Raw genomic sequence first — 12037 nt, 5'->3', positions numbered from 1 at the left:
TCAATAATTACACTAAAAAAATCTCCTACTTTGAGTAAATGATACGGTTACATTAGATCAACGATCGGTGTAACTATAACAATTAATAATACTATTGAATATATACAAGTACAGTCATTTGTTTTCTGATAGGAAATTCTTATTAACTCTCTCACGCTCTCGCTCTCACTCTCTCACTCTCTCTCTCACTCTCTCTCTCACTCTCTCTTGATGACTAATTTCCAAAATGTATCAGCCAAAAAGGAAAAATGTTTTGAATGTGAATATATTGGTTTTATAATTTAAATATGAATATATTAATGTATTTGTTTTCACTAAAGCGATACTGGTCTATGGTACTAACTGAATTCTTTATTAAGGGGTTTGTTGACGTTCGTGTAAAAAGCCTGGTCTGTAATTTTGGTATAAATAGCTTAATTATTTTGAATATATCTCATTCTTGTGTACAACATCAAAGGTATCTTATTCAATTTCATTATATAATAAAATCTAAAAATATGGCAAATTTTACTTGTGATTTTTGCGGTAAAATATACAATATTAATTCATCCTTAAAACGACATGTAAGAATACATCATCAGAATTCTTCTTCAATGAAGTGTTCAATATGTGATTTAAAATTCTCAACCCGTAAAGATTTTCTAAAACATATACATTTAATAGAACATAATGAAAATGTGAAAGAAAGTAGTGTCAATTGCAACGATTGTAAAATAACAATACTGAAAAAGTATTGGCCTCATCATTTACGTACAAACGCACATAAAGACAATTGCGTTAAACAATTTAATAAAGATGTAAAGTGTATTAATTCCATTTTCAAAAATCGTATCGCAACATATTTGTTTGAAAATGAAAATAGAAATAATTTAATTCCTGAAAATTTTCTAAGATCAATTAAGGATAAAATCATTGAAATGTTAAAAGATATGCTGCAGAAACACACCAATATTAAATTTAATATTGAACTATTTTGCAAGTACATGTTAGTAAAAGTAGAAGATGAAACATGTACCATTGACATTAAATCACATCAAACTAAAATGAGTATCATCAATTCTACTGCTACAACAGACGATCTCTCACAACTATATTCATATCATTCTGATATTATAATACAAAAAATGAGCGAATTTCAAGAATGTGATAGTGGGTGGACATTAACCGAAATCTCTCATATGGAATTAAATATTAATGAATATAAATGTATAAAAGGATCTCATTTCATATCTTTACCACCAACAATATCGAAGAGAAAAGCATGTATTAACGTACAAAATCAGGATGAATTTTGTTTTAAATGGGCAATTATATCAGCATTAAACCCAGTACCTGAAAATGCAAACAGATGTTCGTCATATAAAATCGGAGATATTAAAGCCGATATTATTGTGTTGGAAAATAATTTTCTTTTAAATTTTAAAAATCTAAACTTTCCGTTATGCGTAAATAAAATAAAAGAATTCGAATTAAACAATTCGTCTATAAGTATAAATGTTTTTGGTTTGGAGGATAATAATATTGCGGGTCCATACTATTTTACTCAACAAGAAAAAGATAATCACATCAATTTACTATTATTAGAGGAAGGTGAAATATTTCATTATGTTTTAATCAAAAAAATATCAAGGTCAGTCATAGTATACAATATATACTAATTGAAGAAAATCTTAATATATTTTTTATTTCATTTATTTGCAGATTAATAAAAACTCAATTAACAAAACATCGAAGAAAGGTACATGTATGCAATACATGTTTAATTCATTTCCACAACGAGTCAGCCTTAATGAAACATAAAGAGGAATGTAATAAAATTGTTACTAAGATGCCTAACTTAGATAATAACATACTTAGTTTTAAGAATTTTAAAAAGCAAATGGATATGCCTTTTGTGGTTTACGCAGATTTTGAATGTATTCTAGAATCAATGAATGTCCAAAATTCAAACAGTGTTAAGTCGGTACAAAAACATATTCCATTTGCTTATAGTTATTATATTAAGTGTACATATGATTCAGGTTTAGATATATTTAGAATATATAGTGGTGAAGAATCGGCAAAGCATTTTATTCAACAATTAGTTAATGATACGTTAGATATTTACAATAATCATTTAAGTAAAGTTAAACCAATGAATCCCTTGACACCACTTCAACGGAAAAAGCAAAATGAAGACAAAATTTGTCACATTTGCAGTAAATTTTTGTCTATTAAAGATAGAGTGGCTGATCATTGTCACTTAACGGGTGAATATAGAGGTCCCGCACATAATAAATGTAATTTGGAGTATCAAATTGCACATTTCATTCCTATATTTTTCCATAATCTTTCGGCATATGATTGTCATTTGTTTGTAAGAGAACTTTCATCTGTTAAGGGTGATATAAATATAATTCCATTAAATAAGGAATTATATGTATCCATATCTAAGAAAATTTCAGTAAATGAGAAAGATACTTTTGAACTTCGTTTTTTAGATTCACTTAGATTTATGCCATCGAGTTTAGAAAAGCTAGCTAACTACTTGTCCGATTGTGATTTAATAACTATAAAATCAATTTATCAAAATGATAATGAATTCAATTTAATGAAGCGTAAAGGTGTCTTTCCTTATGATTATCTAGATTCAGTGAATCGTCTGAAAGAGACACAATTACCATCTCAATCTTTCTTCTTCAACAAACTTACTAATGAGTCGTGTAGTGTAGATGATTATAAACATGCTGAAAATGTATGGTATACATTCAATTGTAATACTATACTGGACTACTTACTTTTATATTTGAAAGCTGATGTTCTTTTACTATGCGACATTTTTGAAAGCTTCCGAAAAGTTTGTAAAAACATTTACAATTTGGATCCATGTCAATACTATACTACACCCGGTCTATCTTGGGATGCAATGTTGAAAACAACAGAAATAGATTTAGAATTGTTAACCGACATCAATATGTATAATTTTATTGTACGCGGTATAAGGGGAGGTATTGTTCAATGTTCTAAACGACATTCAGAAGCCAATAATAAATATGTAAGCGATTATGATTCTACTAAAGAATCGAATTATCTAATTTATTTAGACGTCAACAATTTATATGGTTATGCCATGTCTCAATACCTTCCCTATAAAAACTTTGAATGGGTTGAAAACTTTGAAAATTTCAATTTAAATGATGTAAAATATAATTCTCCAATTGGATATATATTGGAAGTAGACTTAGAGTATCCATCCACATTACACGACAATCACAACGACTTACCATTTTGCGCTGAAAATAAAAAAAATGAGAACATGAAACAAACTAAACTAATTACAGATTTGAATGATAAAACCAAATATGTAATACACTACAGAAATTTACAACAATGTATTCAACATGGGATGATCTTAAAGAAAATACATAGAATTCTTAAATTCCATCAATCGAATTGGTTAAAAAAGTATATCGATTTAAATAATTATCATAGAACATTGGCTAAAAATTTCATTTGAACAAAATTTTTTCAAATTATTAAATAATGCTGTCTATGGTAAAACTATGGAAAATGTAGATAAGAGGAAAGACATTAAAATAGTATGCGAATGGGAGAACAGAAAGAAGAGGTTGGGTGCTAGAGCTCTTATAGCTAAACCTAATTTTCATAGTTCGTTGAAAATTAATGATGAAATGGTTGCCATTGAAATGAGTAGAATACGAACTGAATATAATAAACCAATTTATATTGGGTTTTCCGTTTTAGAATTATCAAAATGGAAAATGTATAATTTCCATTATGATTATATGAAACCTAAATATCAAGAAAATCTTAATCTAAACTATATGGATACAGATTCATTTATTTATGATATAAGAACAAATGATTTATATGATGATATTCGAGATGATATCAATTCACATTTTGATACATCTGCATATCCTATACAAAATGTTTTTAATTTTCCTTTGCTGAATAAAAAAGTCTTAGGAATGATGAAAGACGAATGTAATGGAAAAATAATGAAGGAATTCATTGGTTTACGTGCAAAAATGTATTCTGTTAAAATAGATAGTGTTGAAACAGAAATAAAAAAAATTAAAGGTGTGAAACAATATGTTACCGCAAAACTAACTGTTAATGACTTTAGAAAATGCTTATTAGAAAAACAATTATTTTATGATTCAATGTATATATTTAGATCTAAGGTTCATCAAATTTATACACAATATATAAGTAAGTTAACATTAAGTTATTTAGATGATAAGAGATTTATAACTGAAAATGGTGTAAATACCTATGCATGGGGACACTATAAAATAAAAAAATAATGTAAACAAAAACAAAAAAAAAAAATCACTTGTTTTATTTCAATTTACATATACTAAATTTACAGTTTCAATTCGTAGTAAGTATAACATAATCCATTCAATTTATGAATTTTTTTTCATAATTCATACTCAAAACAAAGTTTTTAGATTAAACTATCATGTTTAATTTATACCATATACTCGTATATATACATAAACATTATTTCTCTATAGAGAAATTTTAAACATGAACTTCGATACTTTTTAATAAATATTAACATATTCATTCTATTGTATAATAGATACAGAATTTATTATTTGTTTCACTAATTCCTCTATAACGACTACTCTTTTACAATTAATATTTTTATTATATTGTAAAAACATCTTATTTTATTCTATTCAAAATTAAACTCTTTATATTATTGCAATCATATACACACAGCCTCAAAAGTGATTAAACACCAGCTATTTTTTTTTATTTTTTTAAGATCATGAAAATCATTATAGTCCTACTATAGTCTCTATTATTCAATTCAATCTCCCACAAACCGAAACTTTAAAATTTTAATCGATGGATAAATTTTAGGATTTTCATTATCTTAAAAAAATCAAATAATTTTTGGTGTATACTCACTTTTGAGGCTCACTATATATAAATGTATGTTTAGTTAAACGACATAAAAATATTTCAACTCACAATATCATTTCTTTAGTGAGAAGCAATTCAAAAATAAGACAAGGTAATTTATTAACCAATTTTATTCGAGTGCTCTTAGTCACTCCTTTAAATTATATAAATACTAATGTTATGATTGGACAATTATAAAATTCTAACGGAAGTATGTTTGAAAACATCTACTTGTACCCATATTCACTATATTAACCAAAATATGATAATTTGAGAAGATTAAGATTATCAATTAAAGGAATTATTAAAACCACGGTTTTTAATATAAAACCCTGGTTTTTAATATAAAACCCTGGTTTTTAATATACAACCCTGGTTTTAATATACAACCCTGCTTTTAATATAAAACCCTGGTTTTTAATATACAACCCTGGTTTTTAATATACAACCATGGTTTTAATAACCACGGTTGTATATTAAAACCAGGGTTGTATATTAAAAACTAGGGTTTTATATTAAAACCAGGGTTGTATATTAAAACCGTGGTTTTAATAATTCCTTTAATTGATAATCTTAATCTTCTCAAATTATCATATTTTGGTTAATATAGTGAATATGGGTACAAGTAGATGTTTTCAAACATACTTCCGTTAGAATTTTATAATTGTCCAATCATAACATTAGTATTTATATAATTTAAAGGAGTGACTAAGAGCACTCGAATAAAATTGGTTAATAAATTACCTTGTCTTATTTTTGAATTGCTTCTCACTAAAGAAATGATATTGTGAGTTGAAATATTTTTATGTCGTTTAACTAAACATACATTTATATATAGTGAGCCTCAAAAGTGAGTATACACCAAAAATTATTTGATTTTTTTAAGATAATGAAAATCCTAAAATTTATCCATCGATTAAAATTTTAAAGTTTCGGTTTGTGGGAGATTGAATTGAATAATAGAGACTATAGTAGGACTATAATGATTTTCATGATCTTAAAAAAATAAAAAAAAATAGCTGGTGTTTAATCACTTTTGAGGCTGTGTGTATATGATTGCAATAATATAAAGAGTTTAATTTTGAATAGAATAAAATAAGATGTTTTTACAATATAATAAAAATATTAATTGTAAAAGAGTAGTCGTTATAGAGGAATTAGTGAAACAAATAATAAATTCTGTATCTATTATACAATAGAATGAATATGTTAATATTTATTAAAAAGTATCGAAGTTCATGTTTAAAATTTCTCTATAGAGAAATAATGTTTATGTATATATACGAGTATATGGTATAAATTAAACATGATAGTTTAATCTAAAAACTTTGTTTTGAGTATGAATTATGAAAAAAAATTCATAAATTGAATGGATTATGTTATACTTACTACGAATTGAAACTGTAAATTTAGTATATGTAAATTGAAATAAAACAAGTGATTTTTTTTTTTTGTTTTTGTTTACATTATTTTTTTATTTTATAGTGTCCCCATGCATAGGTATTTACACCATTTTCAGTTATAAATCTCTTATCATCTAAATAACTTAATGTTAACTTACTTATATATTGTGTATAAATTTGATGAACCTTAGATCTAAATATATACATTGAATCATAAAATAATTGTTTTTCTAATAAGCATTTTCTAAAGTCATTAACAGTTAGTTTTGCGGTAACATATTGTTTCACACCTTTAATTTTTTTTATTTCTGTTTCAACACTATCTATTTTAACAGAATACATTTTTGCACGTAAACCAATGAATTCCTTCATTATTTTTCCATTACATTCGTCTTTCATCATTCCTAAGACTTTTTTATTCAGCAAAGGAAAATTAAAAACATTTTGTATAGGATATGCAGATGTATCAAAATGTGAATTGATATCATCTCGAATATCATCATATAAATCATTTGTTCTTATATCATAAATAAATGAATCTGTATCCATATAGTTTAGATTAAGATTTTCTTGATATTTAGGTTTCATATAATCATAATGGAAATTATACATTTTCCATTTTGATAATTCTAAAACGGAAAACCCAATATAAATTGGTTTATTATATTCAGTTCGTATTCTACTCATTTCAATGGCAACCATTTCATCATTAATTTTCAACGAACTATGAAAATTAGGTTTAGCTATAAGAGCTCTAGCACCCAACCTCTTCTTTCTGTTCTCCCATTCGCATACTATTTTAATGTCTTTCCTCTTATCTACATTTTCCATAGTTTTACCATAGACAGCATTATTTAATAATTTGAAAAAATTTTGTTCAAATGAAATTTTTAGCCAATGTTCTATGATAATTATTTAAATCGATATACTTTTTTAACCAATTCGATTGATGGAATTTAAGAATTCTATGTATTTTCTTTAAGATCATCCCATGTTGAATACATTGTTGTAAATTTCTGTAGTGTATTACATATTTGGTTTTATCATTCAAATCTGTAATTAGTTTAGTTTGTTTCATGTTCTCATTTTTTTTATTTTCAGCGCAAAATGGTAAGTCGTTGTGATTGTCGTGTAATGTGGATGGATACTCTAAGTCTACTTCCAATATATATCCAATTGGAGAATTATATTTTACATCATTTAAATTGAAATTTTCAAAGTTTTCAACCCATTCAAAGTTTTTATAGGGAAGGTATTGAGACATGGCATAACCATATAAATTGTTGACGTCTAAATAAATTAGATAATTCGATTCTTTAGTAGAATCATAATCGCTTACATATTTATTATTGGCTTCTGAATGTCGTTTAGAACATTGAACAATACCTCCCCTTATACCGCGTACAATAAAATTATACATATTGATGTCGGTTAACAATTCTAAATCTATTTCTGTTGTTTTCAACATTGCATCCCAAGATAGACCGGGTGTAGTATAGTATTGACATGGATCCAAATTGTAAATGTTTTTACAAACTTTTCGGAAGCTTTCAAAAATGTCGCATAGTAAAAGAACATCAGCTTTCAAATATAAAAGTAAGTAGTCCAGTATAGTATTACAATTGAATGTATACCATACATTTTCAGCATGTTTATAATCATCTACACTACACGACTCATTAGTAAGTTTGTTGAAGAAGAAAGATTGAGATGGTAATTGTGTCTCTTTCAGACGATTCACTGAATCTAGATAATCATAAGGAAAGACACCTTTACGCTTCATTAAATTGAATTCATTATCATTTTGATAAATTGATTTTATAGTTATTAAATCACAATCGGACAAGTAGTTAGCTAGCTTTTCTAAACTCGATGGCATAAATCTAAGTGAATCTAAAAAACGAAGTTCAAAAGTATCTTTCTCATTTACTGAAATTTTCTTAGATATGGATACATATAATTCCTTATTTAATGGAATTATATTTATATCACCCTTAACAGATGAAAGTTCTCTTACAAACAAATGACAATCATATGCCGAAAGATTATGGAAAAATATAGGAATGAAATGTGCAATTTGATACTCCAAATTACATTTATTATGTGCGGGACCTCTATATTCACCCGTTAAGTGACAATGATCAGCCACTCTATCTTTAATAGACAAAAATTTACTGCAAATGTGACAAATTTTGTCTTCATTTTGCTTTTTCCGTTGAAGTGGTGTCAAGGGATTCATTGGTTTAACTTTACTTAAATGATTATTGTAAATATCTAACGTATCATTAACTAATTGTTGAATAAAATGCTTTGCCGATTCTTCACCACTATATATTCTAAATATATCTAAACCTGAATCATATGTACACTTAATATAATAACTATAAGCAAATGGAATATGTTTTTGTACCGACTTAACACTGTTTGAATTTTGGACATTCATTGATTCTAGAATACATTCAAAATCTGCGTAAACCACAAAAGGCATATCCATTTGCTTTTTAAAATTCTTAAAACTAAGTATGTTATTATCTAAGTTAGGCATCTTAGTAACAATTTTATTACATTCCTCTTTATGTTTCATTAAGGCTGACTCGTTGTGGAAATGAATTAAACATGTATTGCATACATGTACCTTTCTTCGATGTTTTGTTAATTGAGTTTTTATTAATCTGCAAATAAATGAAATAAAAAATATATTAAGATTTTCTTCAATTAGTATATATTGTATACTATGACTGACCTTGATATTTTTTTGATTAAAACATAATGAAATATTTCACCTTCCTCTAATAATAGTAAATTGATGTGATTATCTTTTTCTTGTTGAGTAAAATAGTATGGACCCGCAATATTATTATCCTCCAAACCAAAAACATTTATACTTATAGACGAATTGTTTAATTCGAATTCTTTTATTTTATTTACGCATAACGGAAAGTTTAGATTTTTAAAATTTAAAAGAAAATTATTTTCCAACACAATAATATCGGCTTTAATATCTCCGATTTTATATGACGAACATCTGTTTGCATTTTCAGGTACTGGGTTTAATGCTGATATAATTGCCCATTTAAAACAAAATTCATCCTGATTTTGTACGTTAATACATGCTTTTCTCTTCGATATTGTTGGTGGTAAAGATATGAAATGAGATCCTTTTATACATTTATATTCATTAATATTTAATTCCATATGAGAGATTTCGGTTAATGTCCACCCACTATCACATTCTTGAAATTCGCTCATTTTTTGTATTATAATATCAGAATGATATGAATATAGTTGTGAGAGATCGTCTGTTGTAGCAGTAGAATTGATGATACTCATTTTAGTTTGATGTGATTTAATGTCAATGGTACATGTTTCATCTTCTACTTTTACTAACATGTACTTGCAAAATAGTTCAATATTAAATTTAATATTGGTGTGTTTCTGCAGCATATCTTTTAACATTTCAATGATTTTATCCTTAATTGATCTTAGAAAATTTTCAGGAATTAAATTATTTCTATTTTCATTTTCAAACAAATATGTTGCGATACGATTTTTGAAAATGGAATTAATACACTTTACATCTTTATTAAATTGTTTAACGCAATTGTCTTTATGTGCGTTTGTACGTAAATGATGAGGCCAATACTTTTTCAGTATTGTTATTTTACAATCGTTGCAATTGACACTACTTTCTTTCACATTTTCATTATGTTCTATTAAATGTATATGTTTTAGAAAATCTTTACGGGTTGAGAATTTTAAATCACATATTGAACACTTCATTGAAGAAGAATTCTGATGATGTATTCTTACATGTCGTTTTAAGGATGAATTAATATTGTATATTTTACCGCAAAAATCACAAGTAAAATTTGCCATATTTTTAGATTTTATTATATAATGAAATTGAATAAGATACCTTTGATGTTGTACACAAGAATGAGATATATTCAAAATAATTAAGCTATTTATACCAAAATTACAGACCAGGCTTTTTACACGAACGTCAACAAACCCCTTAATAAAGAATTCAGTTAGTACCATAGACCAGTATCGCTTTAGTGAAAACAAATACATTAATATATTCATATTTAAATTATAAAACCAATATATTCACATTCAAAACATTTTTCCTTTTTGGCTGATACATTTTGGAAATTAGTCATCAAGAGAGAGTGAGAGAGAGAGTGAGAGAGTGAGAGCGAGAGCGTGAGAGAGTTAATAAGAATTTCCTATCAGAAAACAAATGACTGTACTTGTATATATTCAATAGTATTATTAATTGTTATAGTTACACCGATCGTTGATCTAATGTAACCGTATCATTTACTCAAAGTAGGAGATTTTTTTAGTGTAATTATTGAACAAACATGAATCGCAAAAATGATAATAAAATAAAACCAAAAAAATTATTAAAAATTAAAAACTTATATAATGGGTATTAAATTATCTATAAAAAATTTCACAATATTAACATATTAACCAATGGAAAAATATTCTAACTAAAAATTAGAATCCTAACAAAATTTTATTCATATTAAATTATAATGAACTTTGCAACATCCACAAAAAAAAATTAATAATATATGTATATTAATTTCACAATGTGATGCAACATGTAATATAGAAAAGCAAGTATCCAACAACATTTAATAAAGTAAAATCTAAACAAAACATAATATAGGTTTCATACAAAAAAGGATCGTGCCAAGAATCATTAAAAGCATTAATATTATGAGTTTAATTCTTAAAATGTTTAATCTATACATATCAAAGATAAAGACTTCTAGAAAGTATTGTTCGAATTCATTAATATGCATGTAAAAGTAATAAAATATATGATTTGAACATTATCACATTCTTAGCGAGGTTTAGTTGATTCAAAACTACCTAAAAAAAACGTACAGTTTATACGTAGCTAAAAAGTTGGGAGAGCATTTCTCTCTCCTTTTCTTCCTCTCTATATTTCTATCTCTCTCTCTTATTCTATATCTCTAACATAATATTTTCATCTTCCTTGCTCCTGATTGATCAAAACTGTACGCCCACTGAGCCGACTTTACAGATTATTACATTCAGATAATCTATAGCTAAAACATGGGTGTAGCATTTTTATATCTCTCTCTTTCACTCTTATTCTCTATTTGTATTCTACAGTTGTATTACGGTAATGCATTAATATAATATTATAGTTATGCCGATCTTTCACGGAATGTAGCCGTATAATTTACTCAAAGTAAGACTTTATTTAATGCAATTATAGAACATAGAGTGAAAACAAGGATTAAATTAAAAAAAAATAATTAAAATAAATATACTTTTAATCAAAATTCAAATTAAATATAAAATATTCATATGTTAACCAATTGAAAAATATTCTAACTTAAAATTCTAATTTATAAATTAATATCATATTTAATTATAATGAACTTACAATGTGTATAGAAAAAATATAATAATATATATGTATATAATAATTTCACAACGTTATGAAATGCTTTATGAAAAGAAAGGAAAGTATTCAAAAATATTCAAAGTGAAGAAGTAAAATCTAAGATATAAAAAATCAGGTGTCATATAAAAATAAAATCGTGCCAAGAATCAATAAAAAAACATAAATTTTGTGAGTGCATTAACCCTTAAAATATTTTATTCGAAAGCATTATTCAAATCAAATACATTGAAACATTTTTAATGAATTCCTATGAATGTATGTA

General features: G+C 25.9%; 2 protein-coding genes across 2 annotated transcripts; one reads left to right on the top strand and one right to left on the bottom strand.

The window, feature by feature from the left end:
- The first annotated feature begins 497 nt into the window (after positions 1-497).
- LOC135963016 (uncharacterized) lies at positions 498-6420 on the top strand. The gene is made up of 3 exons (XM_065514799.1): positions 498-1630; positions 1702-3343; positions 6406-6420. Exons 1-3 carry the CDS (start codon positions 498-500, stop codon positions 6418-6420), a joined length of 2790 nt encoding a protein of 929 aa, XP_065370871.1.
- A 90-nt stretch (positions 6421-6510) lies between these two features.
- On the bottom strand, positions 6511-10199 carry LOC135963015 (uncharacterized). The gene is made up of 3 exons (XM_065514798.1): positions 9067-10199; positions 7354-8995; positions 6511-6516 (listed from the first exon to the last, which is right to left on the bottom strand). Exons 1-3 carry the CDS (start codon positions 10197-10199, stop codon positions 6511-6513), a joined length of 2781 nt encoding a protein of 926 aa, XP_065370870.1.
- Between the last annotated feature and the right edge of the window lie 1838 nt (positions 10200-12037).

The sequence above is a fragment of the Calliphora vicina genome, unplaced genomic scaffold (assembly GCF_958450345.1).
Source record: "Calliphora vicina unplaced genomic scaffold, idCalVici1.1 scaffold_33, whole genome shotgun sequence".
NCBI classification, from domain to species: domain Eukaryota; kingdom Metazoa; phylum Arthropoda; class Insecta; order Diptera; family Calliphoridae; genus Calliphora; species Calliphora vicina.
Note: the sequence above shows the minus strand (reverse complement) of the source record. Positions and strands in the feature narration are given on the sequence as shown.

Bases quoted from the DNA above. Each gene is read 5' to 3' on its own strand.
- LOC135963016 (XM_065514799.1), top strand. From the start codon at position 498: ATGGCAAATTTTACTTGTGATTTTTGCGGTAAAATATACAATATTAAT. The intron at 1,631-1,701 runs GTCAGTCATAGT...ATTTATTTGCAG, and splicing joins TTAATCAAAAAAATATCAAG to ATTAATAAAAACTCAATTAA.
- LOC135963015 (XM_065514798.1), bottom strand. From the start codon at position 10,199: ATGGCAAATTTTACTTGTGATTTTTGCGGTAAAATATACAATATTAAT. The intron at 8,996-9,066 runs GTCAGTCATAGT...ATTTATTTGCAG, and splicing joins TTAATCAAAAAAATATCAAG to ATTAATAAAAACTCAATTAA.